The sequence below is a fragment of the Malurus melanocephalus genome, unplaced genomic scaffold (genome assembly GCF_030028575.1).
Source record: "Malurus melanocephalus ecotype Western Australia unplaced genomic scaffold, MMel_1.1 scaffold_287, whole genome shotgun sequence".
Taxonomy (NCBI): domain Eukaryota; kingdom Metazoa; phylum Chordata; class Aves; order Passeriformes; family Maluridae; genus Malurus; species Malurus melanocephalus.
The window spans coordinates 323,091-343,897 of NW_026623519.1; the positions used below are offsets into that span (position 1 = coordinate 323,091).

At 59.2% G+C, this 20,807-nt stretch overlaps 1 protein-coding gene across 2 annotated transcripts in view; it reads left to right on the forward strand.

The window, feature by feature from the left end:
- Positions 1–536: 536 nt before the first annotated feature.
- Positions 537–20,807, forward strand: part of DLGAP4 (DLG associated protein 4) — a 70,852-nt gene continuing 50,581 nt past the window's right edge. Inside the window, exons 1-5 of one of the 2 annotated variants that reach the window (XM_057376668.1) lie at positions 537–618; positions 7,932–8,949; positions 10,211–10,378; positions 15,665–15,882; positions 18,925–19,039. In XM_057376668.1, coding sequence (XP_057232651.1) covers positions 7,999–8,949; positions 10,211–10,378; positions 15,665–15,882; positions 18,925–19,039 — 1,452 coding nt within the window. In that variant the 5' untranslated portion in view covers positions 537–618; positions 7,932–7,998. The remainder of the gene's footprint in view (positions 619–7,931; positions 8,950–10,210; positions 10,379–15,664; positions 15,883–18,924; positions 19,040–20,807) is intronic. The other variant, XM_057376669.1, reaches the window with a different exon arrangement.

Below are 20,807 nucleotides of genomic sequence, written 5' to 3' on the forward strand. Positions count from 1 at the left end.
ACAGCCAGGGGGACACACGGGTTGCCATCTGCCACCCCAGGATTGTCCTTCCTGCCTCCCTGGGCTCGGTCCCAAAGGGGACAGCCCAGAGGGTGACAGGGTCCCTCCTGCCCAGGTCAGTGGCTCCTGGCATGGCCACGGACTGCAGGGGCATTATTCCAGGACAAAGAGACAAGGAAAGGGAAGACAAGGAACACTTTCCCATAAAGGGGCTCAGCCCCAAGCCCCCAAACAAGGAGCATTTTGGATGTTCTTCTCCTCACCTGGCTGATCTCCAGCTCATCCTCTCAACCCATGTGATGCCCAGAGGGACACAGGACCCACTTGCACAGGACCCATCTTTCCCTGTGCTGTGGGCACTGCCTCTGCCTTGCTGTGCCCTTTGCTGGGCAAGGCCTGGCCATCAGGCAGGGCTCTCGAGTGTTTGCAGTGCCCGGGTTGTGGCCTGGGACGTTGGTCAGGATGGTGCCTCTTTGATCACTGTGACCTGAGCACATGTCCCCTTTTCTCTCTCTGCCCTGCAGGTCTTCATGAGGGACAGCCCTGGAGCCCAGAGGGACACACGGTGCCCAGGATGCTGAGTCTGCCCTAGGCCCCGAGCCCAGCGAGCTGTGACAGGTACAGGATGGCCCAGGGGTGGCTTTGGGACCCCTGAGGGGGGTGGGGGGACAGACCTGGCTCTCCGTGCTCGTTGCCAAGGGGCAGCGGAGCTCCTGCAGGAGCAGGCTGGGGAAGGAGAGCTGGAGGGTGATTCAGTTACAGCCCTCCCTCCGAATCCTGGCCAATCCTGCAACACGCCCTTCGCAAAATAAAGTTATGAAATCTCCTGCCCATTGCTATAGTAACGTCACGCCTCCGCCTGACCCACTTTGAGACAAAGGAAGTGTTCCCAAGCTCGGAGCACGCGGGAGCCGCACACGGGCCCAGCCTGGGCTCTGAGGGGATGGCAGAGGGAGCTGCTGGCTTTTCCTACCTGCTCCCCTTYGCCCTGGGACCCTCGGACATTAGGAGCTGCTTTGTTTGAGGCACTGAGCAAAGCCAGTGGCAAAGAGCATCTCTATCCTGCATCCCAAATGCAGGYAGGGCCCTGCCTGGCTCTGTGTGGACATTTAGGCAGTGGGAACATCTACCCTGGAGCAAAGCAGCGTCCCTGCACAGCTGYAGAGTACTAGTGGTGCTCAGTGACAGTCACAGCCCTTCTCTACTCTGTCACAAACATCGAGGGTGAGGAGACAGAATCATGAAAGATGCTGAGSTGGAAGGGTCCCACAGGATCATTGATCCAGCTCTGGTCCTGCACAGACCCCCCAACAAGCCCACCCTGTGCATCCCTGGCAGTACTATCCAAACGCTGCTGGAGCTCTGGCAGCCTCGGGGCTGGGACCATTCCCTGGGGAGCCTGGGCAGTGCCCAGCACTCTCTGGGGGAAGAGCCTTTGCCTGAGATCCAGCCTGAGCCTGCCCTGGCACAGCTCCAGCCCTTCACTGGGTCCTGCCACCAGTCATACAAAGCAGAGCTCAGCATCTTCTCCTCATGGAGTCTTCTCCAACAAAGTTTGACCTCAGTCTCCTCCAGGCTGACCCTCCTCCTCCTTCTCAGCATGGTTCCTGTGGTCTGGAAGGGGCACTGGTGCCATGGTCCTGGGGCTGCTGCTTGYTCTGGCAGCACAGAGAGGCAGGAGGACCCACTAGGGTTTGGGCAGGGTGGTAGCACAGGAGGCCAGGCAGGGTCTGTGCCTTTGTGTGGGTCACAGGTTTTTGTGCAAGGGTGGGTACCTCCGTCCCTGGTAGTTAGGGCAGGGGCAGGGCAAGGGCTTTGCATCCAGGGCTTTGTAACYCTCACTGACTCCATGGGGGCAATGCAGATGCTCCCTCACCCCCTCCAGACCCCTTGAACAGCACTGGCCAGACCAGGTCAGCTTTGGGCCAGAATGTTCTCATTAGCTGCTTTTCCAGCCAAGCTGCAACATGCCCCATGTGTTCCTGTGCCCCAAGTGCTCTGCAAGGCAGCAGAGGCTGCCGGTGGCTTTCAAAGACAATCCAGCTCCCTGCCCTGGTCTTTCACTCCAGCCACCTCATCAGCTGTCCTGCTCTCTTCCTGAAAATTCCCTTTCTTATCTGTCTCATTTGTCTCATTTGACCTACTTAATGCTTTGCATTTCCCGATTCAGAGCAAATCCTGTCTCATGGAGAACTTTGAGCAACTTCTATTTAGGGACAGACAAATAGGTTGCAGAATTTCTGGGGTTTTGCTCCCTGGAGACTTGATTATATTACCAGTGACACCTGCATGGAAATAAGTTCTCTGTCTCTCTCAGGAGTTCATCTGCTCCTCCAGATTAAACAGCACCTGAAGTCAAAAATCTCTGTCATATCACAGCCTTCAACTTCCACAGGATATGGTTTTGATGGTAGATTAAAAAAAAAAGAACAAAAACCTCAGTATTTAGAGCATTTAAGGTAAGATAAATTATTCTGTGTCATTTTGGGATGGTGCCAGTCAGATCCTCTACCTTCTCATCACCCCAGTGTGCACCAGTGGGCAGAGACACCCCTTGGCCTGAAGAACAAGCAGGAGACCACAGAACCAAGCTGCTGTTGGGCCTTGCGAGCTGTGTGTGGATCCCACACTCTAAGGGCACCAGGCATGTATTCCCACATGAGGAGAGATGTGGGGAAATCCTTCCCCAGGGCTGCAGCTGAGGGATCAGASTCTGGAGCAGGCACTGGGTGTGCTTTGCCTGGCCATGGCTGCCTGGCAGGGCGGTGGGCATGGGCTGGGTGAGCACCTGGGACACCCTGAGGCAAGGGGCACACGGGCCCTGTCAAGGAACCCCTATCGTCTGAGGAGAGATCCCAAATAGATGGCTCGCTTGGCTTACTGGAAGCCACTGTCCCCTGCCTCGCTGTGTGGAGAGTGCCCAGCTCTCCTGGTAGCACTGTCACATGGGGAGCATCAATGAGCCCCTGTCTCCTCCTGGGATGGGCACTGCTACCTCCTGTCCGTCCCTGAAAACGGAGCTGCTGGCCAGCAAAGGGAGCGACCCTGGAGCAGTGCAGTGGGAGGAGGGTCTGTTGTGTAATGAATCGTTCCGAGCAGAAGCCAGCTATTTTTATCCATCCCGATCAGATTGTGAACTCTGAATCATCATTAATGCCGGGCTCTGGCAGCCAGCGCCCCCCGCGCCCAGCGCCACATCCACAGTTCTGCTAATTCCGGGAGCGTTGGGCTCGGAGCGTGTGGGCAGGCCCACGTCACCTGCAGAACAGTGCACAGATCCTTCCAGCTCCTCGCAGCAGCGGCAGCAGAGGCATTTTCCCCCTGCAGGCTGCGAATCATCTCTCCCGACTGCAGCCCATTATTACCGTGCCGCTGGTTCCAGATATAAAAAGACCTCGGTGTTTGCAGCCAGCCTGGGTGGCTGGGCCATGCTTTGTGTGGGAGCCTGGGGGACAGGGAGCCCTGGAGGAGCCAGTGGGCAGAGGGCAGGAGCCGCTGAGTCCAAAGGGTGCCCTGAACCCTGTCAGTGCTGGAGGCCGTGTGCCCCGGGCAGTAGTGCGTTACAGGCTGCTCCTTCTCCCGAGGTGCTGCCAGCCTCTCCTGAGCATCACCCAGGTGCCTCCTGGCCCTTCCTGGCCAGTCCTGCCTCAGTAGTACCAGGAATCAGGGAACCAGAGCATCCTGGAATGGTGTGGGTTGGAGGGACCTTAAAGATCATCYAGTGCCAACCCTGCCAAGGGCAGGGACACCTTCCACTGTCCCAGGGTGCTCCGAGCTCCATCCAACCTGGCCTGGGACTCTTCCAGGGATCCAGGGGCAGCCACAGCTTCTCTGGGCAACCTGTRCCAGGGCCTCAGCACCACTTGGGGAGCTCTTCAAGTGCCCATTTCTGGATCAAGGCATCGCTCAGCCATGGCAGCCATGGCTGTGTCAACAGGGCTGGGTSGCCATGGAGGGGACAGGAAATCCTTGTGTGGCAGATGTGTGCCAAGGGCAGAGGAAAGGCAGGGAGGCAGCACTGAGCTGCTTGTGGAGGGTGACATGAGCCCCCAGCACAGCACTCACTAGCTCTGCAGGAGCCTGTTCCCATGGGCATCTACCATGTGTCACACTGTGACACCTGTGTCGCACTGTGTCACCTCCAGCAGTCCTGCCTGCTGTCTGCAGCCGCCAGAGGTGCTGCTCCAGGGTTGGGTGCAGCCTGTGAACCAGGCTCAAGGGGAAGCTGCCTCTGGCTGGGGTCTGGGACACACAAAGGTGCTATAAATCAGGTTAGGTCACTTCAGCCCCTTCACTTTCAAGTTCTCTGAGCACCAGCAAAGCCACTGGGAAGAGGAAGGGCAGCCCTGAGCAAACAGGCTGAGGGGAAGGGATGTTATGGGGTGATACCAGCCCCTTYCCATGGGCTATGGGGACCTGTCCTCACCCCGGCTGTGACCCTCTGCAGGGTTTCTCCTGCAATGACCCTGATGCCCCCTCTGTRGTGGGGGCTGACCAGCCCTGGGAGTGCCTGGCTCAGGGCAGGGTGGCACAGTGGGGACACTGGGCAGCTGTGCCAGGAGACAGCCCTTGCCCAGTCTGTGAGCTGCAGGGTCATGGATTTGGGAGATTTAGTTTCAGGCTTTTTACATCCTTCCAAATCAAAAAGATGGCAGGGAAGATCTTGCTGGACTTTTCCCTTACCCGACCCCATATCTCACAAAAGTGCCAAGGATTGCAGAGGGTAATTGAAATGTAAGRAAACAGTTTAATCCATCTCAGAGGGAAAGCAGCTGACAGAGGAGGCCTGAAACAGCATGGTGGGCACCAGGACATGCCCAGCAGCAGGGATGCACCTCACATTTCCCTGGGCAGCAAGGGAAGGGATCCCAGGGCAGGCAGGACACACAGGATTAGGACCTGTGGCAGCCCCACAGGAGCAGGGAACAATGAACTCTGCCGTACAGAAACGAGTGGCCACCCCAGGTAGGGGGAAACCAGGCTGGGAGAAAKCTGCTCTCCCCTGCTCCTACCCTGCCATCCTTTCTGCCCCTGCCCCTCCAAAATCTTCTCTTTYCCTCCCTTCCCACTCATCCCCCAGCCCTGCAGTGTTTCCTCCCTGCCCCTCTGCCTTGCCAGCACCCRGACCCAGCCCAACCCCGGCCCTTCTCCTCCTGTGCACACTAGACCATCATTACATGCTATTGATTTACATTTATTTCATTTCCCTCTTTATTTTGATACCTGAGGCAGTTTGAGTTTCTCTGGAGCCCAGTGAGTACAAGGCAGTGGTGCTTTATAGCAAGGCACTCCTGGGCTGAAGGCTCTCAGGAACACCAGGGAGGTTTCTGCTTCAAATATTGACTGCTCTCAGGAGGCAGAGATGTATTGATATCAATATTGACTGCTCTCAGGAGGCAGAGATGTATTGATATCAATATCCAGCGACATCTCTTTGTAATTAATCAGGGCATGGTGTCTCCTCAGGAAGCCTGAGTCCTGTGGGAGGAGTGCAGCCTCCCGAGCCGGGATGGCCTTGGGCGCAGGGGAGGATTTTGCTGGGAGTTTGGAACTGGGGAAGAGAAGGGAGAGAGACCACAGCAGGCAGAACTGAGCCTGGSCCCTTCAAGGTGGTATTCAGGGAGGACTGGGGCTTCTGCCTCCTGCAGGGCTTCCCTTCCAAGGCTTGCAGGCTTCGCCATCCAAAACCATCTGGAATTCAGATTAATGGCTCAGCCCCGATCCTGTCCTACAGCCTGTCCTTCCCTTCTGCCCAGGGGGTTTCCTTTGGAACATCACCTGGAGCTCTCTGTCACATCCTGTGCACACTGTGGGTGGCACTGGCATATCCTGAGCCTCCCTGCTGGCACCTTCCCAGCCAGTACCACCCCAGATCCACCAGCCCAGCAGGTCCCRTGGGCAGAGGACTCCAGGAGTGCTCTCTCCAGGAGAGCACTGCRGGAATTGGGATGGCACCATCAGGGACCAGGAGCAGCTGGACACCAGTCAAGGCTAAGGCTGCATTTGGGGTTTCGGCAGATAGGGCAGCTTTGGTGTCAGCATTTCCCAGCTCAGGCCATGTCCTCATCCCCAAAATGCCTGAGCACGCTCCATGTGGCACAGAGGGGCAAATCATCTTGCCCAAGCCACCACAGCCCAGCCCAGACCAGGCACAGCATGGAGGCAAAGACAGCTGRGGCAGCTCAGCAGCAGGAGAGGAGGAGCCACCCCATGGGGCCATGCAACCTGTCCTGGGTCAGGACTGGGCAATCCTGGCGTAGGGCCCTGGGATGSCCCAGAGTGCTGCCATCAGCACAGGGGGCAGTGGGCTGGGGTCAGTGTGAGCAGGACCCTCGGGGACAGGGCTCACGAGAGGGGGTCTCCACTGGTGCAGTGTGGGGAGCCCAGGCTGTGCCCACTGCAGCTGTAGAAAGCCCAGCTTGGCTCTGCCAACCCACTGGAAGTGGCAGAGTTAAATGGAGACTGTAAAACCCATCAAACCATAGAATACATTCCATTTCTTTTTTTTTTTTTTTTTTCATGCTTCCAAACAATTATTTAAAGCTCCAGCTGTTTTTCATTATTAATACGTTTTTCCCTGGTGAGGAAGGAAGACAAGCCTGTCAATTCCTGCCATCCTGCAGTAGTCACTGGCTCCACTCCCACRCCACTGGGGCACCTTGCTGGCCACGCCACACATGGGGGATGAGCTCCTCAGAGACTGGAGACCATCCCTGGCTGAAAGGGAGAAGTCAGGAGCACAAACTGCCAACTCTGCTCCTCACAGAGACACAGCATCTGCATGCGTTAAAAGTCACTATCTTTTTTAAGTGACACTTAAACTAAGCCAAAAAAGAACTAAGACACTAAACTAAAAGTTAACAAGAAGTAAGAGTTCATTCATACACTCCATGATTTCAAGTATGGAAAAATCAACTTATTGATTGACAGCTCAACTCATATAAATGTCCATTGATTTTTCTTTTCATCAAATCCAAAAAGTTTGTCATTTTTCCCTGTATAAGCCAGTGCAGATGAGGATCCCTCTSAGCTGAGCAGGATGGGGTAAGACCACTGGGGAGATGTTCAGGAAATCTCCCCTGCCCTCAGGGGATCCCTCTGTCCAGCTGCCCTGCCACCACCCCGCAGGGATCCTGCACCTGCTGAAAGAAAGGGACCAACCCCAGCCCCTTGCTGTRGCAGAAGGGACAGTGGCAGGGACACACAGGCAGGCTTGAGGGTGGCACAGGTGACACAGCTCCCTGGCAATGGTGCAGCACAGCAGAAATCATCATCTGAGCAGCCAACAGCTTCTCGGGTCAGGCTCTGAGTGCACACAAACACCTCCGTTCTCACAAAGCCACTGACATGCTGTGCTCCAGGGCAGAACCTGCCAGGAACGCAGCCCTGGCTGCAGAGGAGTGTCTACCATCATGTCACATTAGCACAGCTGCRGGAGCTGTGCCAGCCCCAGGATCCATCACACAGGAACACCGGGCACCCTGCAGAGCTGGGTGCTTGGCTCCAGGCTGCCTGAGCTCGGCCAGGACCTGCTGGGCTGTGACAGCAGCTTTACTCTGGCCCCCCGAGCAAATGGGACAAGCAGGGACCTGCTGGCAGTGCTKCTGTCCCACTGCTGTGAGTGGACCCTGTTAATAACCATGTGCGGCCCCAGAACAGCAGCAGCAGCGTTGTTGAGCAGCCAGAGGTGGGCACTGAGGCACACGAGCACTGCAGCTGCAGTGGGGATGTGAATCCTGCCCCTCCTCCCTCCAGCCCCTGGTCTTCCACCCTTTCTCCTCCCTTCCTGCCTYYTCCCCYCTRCTTCTCTCTTTCATCCCTGAACTCTGGTGGCATTTGCTCTCAGAGGGGGACAGGGATATGTCCTTGCTGAGGAGTGGACTGCTAGAGGGTTTCCCGGTGGTTTCTCATCATCTGTCCTCTCCCTCCAGCTGCAGGGAGGTCTGCGAAGGCTCTGCTGCACCRTCCCTGAGCCATGGTCTAGGAAGCACTGGGAACATGAAGGGCTTAGGCGACAACAGGAGCCGCCATCTGTCCGAAAACCTGGAYTCCCCTCAAGACTCTCTTTATGCCCCCCAGGACAGGAACCCTTACCTCCTCAGCCCCACTGACTCCTTCACCATGGATCCCCGCTTCCCAGCCCAGAACACTGTCCACAGCGACTGTCTCCTTCCGCTCAACAACCAGATCTCCAACAGCAGCACCTTCCCCCGCATCCATTACAACTCCCACTTCGAGGTGCCGGATGACAACCCTTTTCCGAGCCATGCCCAAGCCACAAAGATCAACCGCCTGCCTGCCAACCTCCTCGATCAGTTTGAGAAGCAGCTGCCCATCCACAGGGACGGCTTCAGCACCCTCCAGTTCCAACGGAGTGAYGCCAAGCACCGGAGTGAGAGCCCAGGGCGCATCCGGCACCTTGTGCAYTCGGTGCAGAAGCTCTTTGCCAAGTCCCAGAGTCTGGAGGGTCCCGCCAAGGGCAACGCAAACGGGAAGAAGGGGGCAGATGACACCAAACAAAACCGGAGGAGCAAGAGCAAGGACCGGGCAAAGACCTCGGAGCCCAAGCGCAGGACCAGGTCCAACATCTCTGGCTGGTGGAGCTCTGACGACAACCTGGACAGTGACACCTGCAGCTACCGCAACCCCATGGGGCTGATGACACTGGGCCGGCAACCCGACCACAGCCAGCCAAAGTACTTCATGCACGCCTACAACACCATCAGCGAGCACATGCTGAAATCCTCCAAGAGCAATAACGACCTCAAGGTCACCCCTTGCACCAATATCCCCATCAACAATGACTCCAACTACATCAAGCGGGGCTCCTGGTCCACGCTGACKCTCAGCCATGCCCGGGAGGTGTGCCAGAAGGCCTCTGCCACCATCGACAAAGCCTTGCTCAAATCCAAGTCCTGCCACCAGGACTTGGCCTACCACTACCTGCAGGTGGGTGCCACGGCGGGATGTGGGGTKCTCTGCACAGGGAGAGCACGGTAATTCAGGGACGTCCTCTCAGTAGGTACCTGTGTGACCTAATCAAACATCTCCAGGTGGTTCAGCTGCCACCTYAGGTCATACTGCCAGGAGAGGGCTGGGGAAGGCCCTGGGAACAAACCTTCTCTCCTCTTGTGGGGGACACTGATGCTGATGGGGTCCATCTGCCACAGCTGCAGCACTGTCCCAGCATGCCCAGGCCCTGTGCTGGACCATGGCAGTGGGGGGTGGAGGGACATGCCACCCAACCCCTCTGCCGGGCGTGATCCCCATTTGCTGTGGGTCCCCGCGTGTCCCCACTGTCTGCCCACACTCTACGGGTGCAGGGAGATACTCCTGGGCAGGCAGAGATGTAGCTGCCACGTGGCATWTTCCTGTGCCCGCAACACTCAGAATGCTCATGTCACACTGACCACAGCTCCTCAGGCCCCTGCAGAGACCCCTGTGCCACCACCCCCGGGCTGAAGGTCAGCAGTGCTCACTAACGCTCACCCTTATCTCCATGCATTGCAAGGACATGCCGGCGTGCCCCGTCAGTCCCGCTCTGCCCAGCTTCCCAGGAGCACTGGTAGGACCAGCAGCCACCTCGCTGCTTGCCCACGGGGCAGGACTGTGAAGCAGGGCAGTGCCAGATCCTTGTATGGCCTGCATGGCTGCTGCTGGTTTGAAACCTTGGCACCAACAGCTCCCGGTCTGCGGCAGGTTCTGAAAGCGGCGCTGGAGTGGTGGGAATGGCTGGTTGTGCCCTAGAGAGAGGAATGAACACAAATAAGCCAGGCCTGCATGGGGGGAGGAGAGGCGTGGTCTGTGTGTGTAAATCTCTTCAGCATCCTTTTAATGCAGAGGTGCTGGGGGCTCCCCTGGCTGTGCCCAGCGGGCTTAGAGGCTTTAAAAGTSATGAATTATTGAAGCACACTCTGCTTCCAATACCTTGCTGGCCCCAGTTGCAAATCAAATTTCCAAGGGGCTGAAATGACTACATCAGGAACCCCAGCAGGGAAAATGGTCTTGGCCTGRTTTCTTTTTCTTTGCCCCTGCTCGTTCCAGTTACACCTTTTGAGGTTTAAGAGCTGCAGCCAAGCTCTCCACGGGCCCTGCTCCCTCGAGACTGCGGTGCAGAGCCCGGCAGGCAGCCCTGACAGCCCCTGAGCTGCAGGGTGCAAGGCCACCCCMCTCGTTCCCCCCCATGTAATGAGCCTCCATTTCTCGACAGCCTGACGGAGGGCTGTGGGCACAGCTGGGTGGCACGGGCCCGGCCAGCAGCTGGGCAGCCCCACCGCTCAGCTGGGAGGACACGGGTGCCCCGCGGCAGCCGAGCGAGCCCACACGGAGGTGGGACCAGCCCCTCAGCCCCGGGCCGACCGACGCAGGCAGCGCCCAGGTAGGGATCTTGTTTTGAGGGGAAGCTTTTGCCCAGCCCCCTCCCGCCCCGATCCTCCCGGGACCATCGAACAGGGGTGGCAGCCTGCACCACCAGACTCAGCGTGGGTAGGGAACAGCCGACGGCCACGACTGGCATGGCTGGAGGGGTGCTGAGGGACACTGGGATGTGACCAACACCCCCAGAGCCTGGGGCAGCCCCTGTGCTCACCAGCAGCTCATCAGAACCAAGACTCGGGGCACCCAGACCCAAAACGATGCCCCCACAAGCTCAGGCTCTCCTTGTCCCCAGATTCCCCAGAGATCAGGGCACAGCGCTCAGGCATCTCACAGGAGGATGGGAGGATCATATCCCGACCCCTCCTTGGCATGGTAATGGTGATGGAGAAGTCACCTCTGGAGCTGGTGCTGGGGAGATGTCCTTTTGTAAGGCCATGTGTCCCCTGTCACACCTGGGGACAGGATGAGCCACTCCCTCCATGTGTCATGGGGAATAACCACGGGGATGTGCCTCCCCAGTGCCTGGGGGGGGCACGGGTGCCCTGCTCTGCTGCAGAAGGGGCTGCTGCCAGGCAGAAATTCCCAGTGGGTCCCAGGGTGAAGTGACATGAGGGAAGGCAGGAAGAGTGGGATGGGGACAAACAGGACACCTCAACCTCTGGGCTGGATAAGCCCCCAAGGCTGTTCACCTCTCCTGTCCCATTTGAAGGCTATGGGTATTTCTGGGATTCATCAGGGCTATTGGGGGTCCATGTGGCATTTCCAGGCCCTGGAAACATCCATACCCAGATGCTGGAGCTGGTAATCACCCAGCTCCAGCTCCGGGTCCAGCCGTGTCCTAGCAGGGTGGGGATTTCTCAAGATCAGTCCCCAGGGTGACACAGCTCCATCCTTAGAGTACAGTCCCCAAGGAGGGAGGCTTTGCTCCCCATCCCCTGTCCCCATGGGCCCCATGTATGSCTGGGAGCACAAGGGAAGAGGCTGAGAAGCTCCTTGGAGTGGGAGATGCCCCAGGCAGGGGTGAGCAGGGGCTGTGGGTCCCCAGACCATGCTGCAGGGACAGACAGCGTGTGGCCCATCAGGGACAGCCACCATTAACCTGATGCATCATCCTGAACCAGCCTTCCTGACCCCAGCAAGACCACAGCAGAGCTCAGAAATTATTCCTATTCCAGAGTGGCTGACCTGGTCAGCACCAGGCCACTCCACAACACTGAGTGTCTCACGCTAGCCCCACAGAGCTGCCATGGAGCAGGAATGTAGTCCAGTGGCAGAGGGTGCCTYGCCAGAGGGACAGCCTGGCTCCAGTTCACTTTCTCAAGGACATGGCTGACCCCACAGCTGAGCCTTTGGGACAGCCCGGGGGGCGCAGCCCCGGAGGGAGCAGCGGTGTGCCCGCAGCAGTGGAGCCCGAGCATGGCCCATGCCCCCCGAGTGCTGAGCAGGGTGTTCCTGTGCTGCATGGCCGTGTTTGCAGGGCTGGCTGCATGGCAGAGCTGGCCCTGTGCGCTCCCTGAGCCCCTTACCCTGACCCACCCTGAGAGGAGGCAGCACTGCAGCTCCTGRCAGAGCCCAGGAGCAGAGGTTTCCCCTTCCCTCCACCCCCGGCCCTGTCGCTGCTCCAGGCACTGGGGGATGCCCCAAGGGAAGCCTCCCCGTCACCCTTTCCTTTTCCCTCTGCGCTAGCTCATGGCAGGAGAGCTGCAGAGCCAGGTGGTGCTGCTGGCTGGTGACAACACAGAGTTTGGTGAGAGATAGCACTGTGGAGCCCAGCTCCAGGGATGGACACGAGCCTGGATCCCACATCACTGCACCACCTGGCACCACATGGACCAKAACTGGGCACAAGGGAGGATTCACGTCCTAAAGCCTGCCAGACCATCCCTTCTGCCCACTCTTCACCCCCATGCAGCCTCAGGGTAGGGGCATCCCCAGTCTCCAGAGAATCTCCAGACCTGGGTATCCTCTTCCTCCCACCCCTTCCACACCACCCAAAGACCACAGGCAAAATCAAGGCCACATCTGGGAGAGCAGCAGGAAGGGCAGCAGAGTCCCACTGCCCATGAGGAGCCTTCAGAGGTGCTCTGCCAGGCCTGAGTGCCGTCTGTGCCACTTGGCTGTCCTTAGAGCCCACGGTCTTACCTGCCAGGAGCTCTGCTGCCATCGAGAGGCTCTTGAGGTCTGTCCTTGATCASAGGAGCTGCTCTGGGCTCGTCACCCCATCGCAGAGCTTCAAGCTGTGGGACAGACTCCTCACACSCTCCTGCACAGAAGCACCCCAGAAGACCCTGAACAGCACCCAGAGGACCTGCACTACTTTTGCAGGTCCCCGAGGGCACCTCCTTATCTTTGCAGATGTTACACTTACAAAACACTTGTCTCACTTTCTGTCCCACAGGAGCAAGAGTTGTGGGAGACCCAGTGGACTCTGTGCAGGCAGAGGTGGGACACACTCCAAACTGGGGCAGTAGATGCAGAGGGWGTCCTGCCAAGCACATTCCTTCCCCTTGACTGCTGAGCTGGAATGTGGGGCACCTTGAGAGCAGCTCTGTGTCCTGCTCCTTGCCAAGGCGCAGCCCAGAGGAGAGGAAAGGCAGCAAAAGCAGGATTAAGCCAGCTCAGTCAGGACTGGGCGCWGTAGTGATGCCGTGGGCAGGCTGCTCCTGGCAGAGGGACAGGTCCCTGCGGGGCAGGGAGGGCAGAGAGAGACTCTCTGGAGCTTTGTGCTGCTGTGCCTACAGAACCCGAGACCAGAATGCAGCCATGGCAGAACTGAGCAGCCCCAGCCCCTGCCCTCGAGCAGGGCCAGCAGAGCAGCTGCAGGTCCCTGAGGTCTCACAGCCCCCACGGTCCTGGGCTGAGCCCAGCAGCACTCACTGCTTCACACCACCCAACGCTGGCCTTGCACCAGGGACGGCCAGGCAGGTTCTGTCCTCAGTCCCTGTCCTCAGTCCCTGTCCTGCAGTCCCTGTCCTGCAGTCCCTGTCCTCAATCCTGTCCTCAGCCCCTGTCCTGCAAGGCACACTTGGCTGCTGGCAGGCTCTGCCCTCCTCAGCCAGGGGCTGGAGCCAGCCCTCCCTGCCCTCACCAGCCCTGCCTGGCCCCTCACCAGCCCTGCCTGACCCCTCCCCAATCCTCCCTGCCCTCACCGGCCCTACCTGCCCCTCACCGGCCCCGCCTGCCCCTCACCGGCCCCCTGCCTGCCCTCACTGGCCCTGCCTGCCCTCACCGGACCTGCCGGTCCTTCCTGCTCCTCACCAGCCCTGTCTGCCCTCACCAGTCCAGCCTACTGTCACCAGCCCCATTCTGACACAGACCTTGCAGGCAGGAGCTGCAGCTCACCCTGAGGAGAAGGCATGCAGCAAAATGCAGTCTCTAGGCAGACCTGAAACAAGGTGATGGATATAAAAGTGATTCTCAGGGTCCCTGTCTCCTCTAGGAACAGTCAGAGCCAGGCATCCCAGTGGGGATCCTTCCCATGGCAGGGCTCAGCTGGAGCCGGTGGGGTCCCTCCTGGCCTCAAGGCCACCAGAACAGACAAAGGCTGGGGCAGAGGCAGCACTCACACCTGGCAGGYGAAGAGCTCTCAGCTCTGGTGTTTACAAGGACCTGATGGATGATACCCACAGCCGCTGAGCTGGACAGACAGCCTGGGATCAGCCAGCCTGGGAGCCACAGCCAAGCACCAAGATTGCAGGAGCAGAATGCAAAGAGCTGGGGAAATGCGCACCAGCAGCAGATGAGGCCAGGGAGGCCTGGCYGGGGATGTGCCTCACATGGAAGGCTCACTCCATTCGGTCCCCAGCTGGATCCCACACACCTGGGAGCAGCCCCGGCTCTGTTCCGCAGCCCCAGAAATGTGGGTGCCATGTCATGGGTGCACTCCAGGCAGGGTCCTGTCACCAGAGCAGCCCCACGGGCAGTTTGGGGTGTGTTCCACCCAGAGCAGTCTGGCAGGGCAGCGGCTGAGCCCCTGGGGCAGGAGCAAACCCTCAGCTGTGCATGGAGCCTGCACCTGCTCACAGCCCAGGCACTCTCAGGGGCACAGGCAGTCCCTGCCTGCAGGTCTGAAGCTCACATGGAGCTGCTGCACCCCAGCAGCGCCACACAGTCTGGCTGCCACGGAGCCCTGCTGGGAGCAGGGGTGGTCACAGGCACGGCACGGCTCTGCCTCATGGCAGCCCTGTGTCCCCAGAGCTCTGCATGAACTCRCTCCCATAGCTCCCTGGGCAGCTGGGCAGCTCCAGCAGCTCCATCCAGCACAGTCAGCAGGGATGCTTTCACCAGCCAAGACCTTTCACTACTCCCCATGTACCCCCAGCTGCTGCTGGGGCAGTCTGGGTGGCCCTGGTGCCCCGGTGCTGGCACTGATATTGCTGCATCCTCATATCTGTCCTGACATGCCCCTTGGCCACAGTTCTCAGCTCGAGGGCAGGACAAAAGCCAGCTGCAGTCCAAGTGGGCCAMAAAGACAAGGCTTGCTCCTGGAACGTCCCCATCTTCCTCCTGACCTGTCCCCCACTACCTGTGGCTCATCCTGGGCAGTCCTGGGCACCTTGGCTCTGCCTCTGGTCCCCTCAAAAACCCTTCACAGGGTGGGCAGACAGGGCGGTGGCTGCTGTGGCTGCCCAGTGCTTCCAGTCACCCATGGGACCATCAGCTCACACATCTCTAGTRAGGGAACAAGAGACTGTGTCTGCCTTAAATTGATTGTGGAGATGTCATTCTGGTGGGATTAGAAGTTTTCTTCATACCCAAGGTGCTGCTCATCTCTGTGCAGAGAAGCCAGCACAAGGTCTGTGTGCCTAAGCTGCTCTACAGGGATTCGTGAGYGCCTGACTTGGMTCCAGAAAGTAGTTTCAGTCAACCCAGAAACCTTAAAGAGCCCGTGAAGGTCTGGGCTCTGACCCCMAAGCCCTGCTCCACAACAGTGCTTTATGTCCAGTGATGTGGTCCAGCCCTGTCCCAATGCCCCCCAGAGCCCCGGTGAGACTGCCCTCTCCCTCCCTGTTATGCTTGGCATCTTGTGCAGCTTGTGCTGGCTGTGTGAGCATGTCTGGGATGGAGGTGTACAGAGGTGGGGAATGGCTGTGATATGCTAAAACAGAGGCCACCAAATTAAGAGCTGCCTGGCATGGACTGGTAAGGGCGGGTTGTGAAGGAATTGTGCTGCTCATTGCCACTACAGTCCAGCGGAAAGTCCAGCAATCTGCCCGAGTCCCCGCGGTCCTGCTGGTCCCAGAAGCACTATCCCTCATCTCTGCTCATGCTCCCCTTCTTCCCGCAGGTGCCTCAGGGGGAGTGGAACAATACCCTGTCCCGGGACAAGGACAGCGAGATCCCGTGCCGGCGCATGCGGAGCGGGAGTTACATCAAAGCCATGGGGGATGACGATAGCGAGGACTCAGAAACCAGCCCCAAACCATCCCCAAAAACTGCAGCTCGGAGGCAGAGTTACCTCAAGGCCACCCAACAGTCCCTGAGTGAGCAGAGCACCACACAAAGGTAATGCTGGAGCTCCTCTGGGAGCTCTACACAGGTCCCCAGGGCCACCCCCGGGCAGCCCTTGGGGTCTGGCCAGCAGCAGGCCCCAGAGGCCCCATATGGRATCAGAGACCAGCAGGGCTCCTGCAGCCCAGATCAGGCTGCTCACAGGGCAGCRAGATGAAGAGACAAGTGGGACAGGAAGTGTGGCGGAGGAATGGAGAGAGCTCCCCATCCTGGTGATTCCCAGTAGCCCTGGCATTAGGAGCTGCTCCAGGTCCCTGTCCCCTGAGTCATAGGGAGAGCACTCTTCTGATGGAGGTGTGGGGATTTCCTCTCCAAGCATCTTCTGCTCTGGGGGAGTATAAAGATCCCAAGCCCAAGATGCTGTTTGGGCATGGAAGCTGCTTACCCAGCATGGCTGAGGACACAGCCTGCTGGGGCTGTTCCTGGAGCTGCTCTGCTCTAGATGTGTCCAGGGACCACTGACCACTGACAAACCGGGCAAACCGGGTTGGATGATATCCTGAGGCCAGGAGAAAGGAGCTGAGAGCTTTGGCACCAGGTATTGAGGGAGGAAGACCCGCAGTGGTTTGAGCCATGCAGACAAAGCCAGGGGAGCAGAGCAGGTCCTGCACGATGAGCTCTGTGTGAGCTGGGCTGTGATAATGTGCAGAGTCCTCAGCAACTGCTCCACATCTGGGATAAGGCACCTGGGGGCTGTCAGTGCTTCAGGTGCTGCAGTTCATGGGGCTGTGGGGGGTACAGAGGGGCAGGGAGAAGCAGGATGAACTGCTGAGGCTCAGCAGGCAGAGATAGGTGAGGTGGGGGCAGTGTGGGGACCCCTCAGAGCCGTCAGATTGAGAACAGGTGCTGCTTTCTGCCGGGACACGGTGACAAAATCAGCTGTGGGGAGCCTGGAAATGCTTGCTCTGGATCCATCCCCGGCCTTCACATCCACCTCAGGAGAGCAGAGTGGGGTCTCTGGTGAAAAATATCCACACAGAGAGGCTGGGGCTCCTTTTGTCCCAGGCATTGTCCATCCAGATCGTGTACATCAGGATGTGGCCTGCCCTGAGCACTGGGCTCAGCCAGAGCCAGGACAGTATTGGGAAAGGTCTGGGGAGCGCGGCGGGTCAGGACCACAGGGATGCGGCTGAGGAGGGCTTCAGACAGGGCTCGTCCCTGCAGGAGCTCTGCGGGGGCAGGATCCTGCGGGGTGGAGTGGGCTCCGCAGTGCACCCCGTCCGGAGCTGGATGCGGGAACAGAAACGGGGGCTGGAGCTGGAGCTGAAACCAGGGATAGGGCTGTGGATGGAGCCGGGAGTGGGACTGGAGCAAGGAATAGAGCCGGGAACGAAGCCAGAACCGCGAATGGCACCGCAGCTGGCACCGGGGATGAAGCCGGGAATAAAACCGGGGATGACACCGGGGATGGAGCTGGAGCCGAGGATAGAGCCGGGGATGGAGCCGGAGAGGAGCCGAGGATAGAGCCGAGGATGGAGCCGGAGCCGGGGATGAAGCCAGGGGCCGGGGATAGAGGAGGGGATGGCACCGGGGATGGGGCCGGAGGCGGGGATGGACCGGAACGGAGCCGAGCGGAGCGCGGCCGCCACCTGGTGCCCGGCCCTCGCCGCCCAGCGGCAGCCCCGAACTCCTCCAGCCCAGGGACTACGGGCTGCGGCTGGCACGGGAGAAGGGGGCGGGCCGCAGGGACAGCCAGAGCCAGGGCAAGGAACAGAGCAGGCCACGAGCCGTCCTTCGGCGAGGGTCTCTGCCCCTCCAGGGGCTGCTGGTCGCTCTGTGAACTCGGTTTCCCCTTGAGGAAGCAGGGTGATGGCTGGGGGGAGTGGCACAGGGACACTGCTCGCTCCAGGACACTGCTGGCTCGTGGTGTGAGCTCACGACCAAACCCTCTGCATTAGGGAAACACGACGGTCAGCAGTGCACCCAGGGCTTGGGCTGTCACATGGCCCTTGGGTCCCCATGTAGCCTTGGGTGACTCCTCCATGTCCCCTGGCAGAAGGGGATAAACACAGGGGATAATGCCAGAATGAGCACTTCAGATTCCCTGTGGGATGCCCACAAGCTGGACAGGGCCTGCCCTGCCCTCAGCTCAGCTGTCCCCAGGCAGGTGACAATCAGCCCTCTGTGCCCATGGCCCTGTGGGGGWAGCAGCACCATGAGGGTCTGTGTAGGGACCTCAGGCAATCCCAGGGGCAGAAGCCCCACAGCTCTCCTGGGCTCCTGTAGCTGACTATGTCCCCCACCATGAGCACCCAGCCTGTGACCAGGACACCTTCACACAGGGTCTCRTGGTGAAACAGAGCCCCAGGGAGACCCATCTTTCCCATTCCTCCTACCCCTGCATGCCTAGGTTTCAGCTCGGGTCTGGTCTGGCTCTGGCTCCATGAGAGCCCTGCTCTCCTGTRCAGAGGCTGCTGCCATGCCCCATRATGTGGGGACAGAGTTTCTCCCAGCAAACCTGTCCTGGCAATACTGACCCCCTGCTCACACAGCACTGTCATTCAAGCTTGGCTCCCTTTGGACTTGTCCAGATAATCTTTTGTGTTCCTCTATACAARTCTAAATATATGTATCTCGCAGTTGTTTCTAATTGCAAAGTGCACAAAATACAAATTAAAAGCCAGTTCTCACCCTGCATCTCCCCCTTTTCCAGCAGTGCAGACAGTGCTGTGATTCTAGAGGTTGGCACAGACCCGACGTGCTCCCCAGGGCTCAGCTGGAATAACCTAGCAGCTGCAGTGCATTCCTGGGGGCAGCAGGACCCAAAATCATGTCTCCCCTCCTTCCCCCTGCACCCCACAACCCTTCGTCTGTGTGCCATACCCAAGCTAGGTGCCAGCAGGGTGAGGAGCCAAGCAGTGGACAAGGTGCCCAGCACCATCTGCATGCTGCCACGCATGACTCTGCCCGGCAGAGGTGGTCTGGCCATGGACAGGGGTGGTCTGGCTGTGGGCAGGGGTGTTCTGGTTCTTCTCTGGCTCTGCCCCAGCACTGTCCCTGCCATGGGGACACCCTCACACCTCTCTCTGCTGGCAGGAGCCTGGACCGTCTGGACTCTGTTGAGATCCTCCTACCTCCAAAGTTCCCCACCTGGGAGGAAGAATACAACCAGATCTCTGACAGCATCAACGAGTCCAGCTGCATCAACCAGGTGAGGCGCTGAAGTGCAGCCATACTGTTCTGGCATGGCCAGCCAGGAAGGAGGCCAGCTTGGGGTGGAGGGAGCATCTTCTTCCCTCTTCAAAACAAGGCACTGGCTGTGCTCCAGGAACTGCACAGGCTGCTCCCTGGCAGCTCCTCAGCCAGAATTCCTGTTAGAGCTCCTTCCTGCAGCTTTGCTCTGCTCACACTGCTGGTACAGCCAAAGTCCCTCTGCCACAGGTATGGTAGCCCAGAGGGTGCCCCACAGTGCTGGGGACACTCAGGGCTGCTCTGGGTGCAAGAGCCTACTGTGTCACCCCCCAGAACAATCATCAAGGCTGTTCAGGCTTGCTGTAGCCCCTCATGCCCACTCAGCAGGACCAGGGCCAGGGCCAGCCTTTCCTGGTGGTGTCTAGCCTGGGGCCCTGCAGCACTATGTCACCAGGGACAGRTACCCTGCTCAGCTCAGGACCCCACCCCTCATGCCTCAGACTGGACCAGGAATAAGGAGCCCGTAATTTGGGAGGCTCTCCTGCCAGCCAGCCGGGGATGTCTGTCTTGGATATTTCTGGGCCCCGTGGCAAAGCCAAGGATTCCTGTGAGTTGCTGGCAGAGTGTGGGCAAAGCCCTTGCCATGGGATGGGTTCATGCCCTGACCCCAGCATTTGGGATGCAATCAATGCAAGCCAGGTCTAACTCCCCACACTGTGGGCTTGGGACTGCTCTGGAGCTCCTTGGGGCTGGGATCGCTCTGGAGCTGCCTCACAGGCCAGGAGGTGACCAGAGCCAGGACTGAGCCTTTGCAGAGGTCCCGTGTGCTCATCTCGGCCCTTTCACTGCAGGGCAGCTCTGACTCCACAGCTTTGCCCAGCGAGCCTGGTCACCCTGGGCCTCTGTCCCATCTGTTCCTGTGTGCCTGCATATCCGGGGGGGCACAGCAGCAAGGTGGCCATCAGGAGCCCCAGGGTGAGASGGCAGAAAGGCATGTTCCCATCCAGGTGTGGGGGTCTCTGAGCCTTGCCCTGGCACAGCCCAGCCCTTCCAGCCCCTTGGCTGTTCCGGAGCAATCAGAGCCCTCGGAGGGGAGCTCGGTGGGAGTAGGGGCATTGCTAGGTGCTCCTGTTCCCTGGCCAGTCCTGTCCCCCGTGCAGCAGCAGCAGCAGCAGCAGCAATGTGCTGGTGTCTCAGGGCACAGTGGCAGGGTCAGGGCCATCATGTCCTTGTCCTTTGCGTGTCAGTCCGTGCTGAAGCCATGTCTCTGCAGGACACAGCAGGGCCATGCTCTGTCCATGTCTAGAGCTGCTGTCAGGAGCTAAATGCAGCCCCCTATAGAGACACCGGGGGAATCTAGAGCTGCAGGGGCTGAGCAGCCCATGGTACTGCCCAGATTGGTGGCACTGGGATGCTGGGGCACACGCTGCCACAGCATCGACTTACACGTGGGGCTGCTGCCATTTAAYGCATTCTGCCACTGTCCCCCACATCCCAAGAATTCAGCTGCAGCTGCTCAGGGTTGAGAGGCCTCTCAGAAGCTGCACATCTGCTGATCCAAGATGGAGCTGGTTCAGCCATCAGTGCATGTTGGTCTCATCCAGTGCTAGAGGCAGTTCCTGCCCTGCCCTCCCCTTGTGTGTCCACCCAGACCTCAGTGTCATCCCACACAGAAACAGCCCAACTCGCACAGCCAAGTCCCCTCTGCTTGGTTTTGTCCCCATTCCACCTTGCAGCCCTCTGGCAGTCTGGGGATCACCAGGTGTGTGTGTGTGTCAGCATACCCC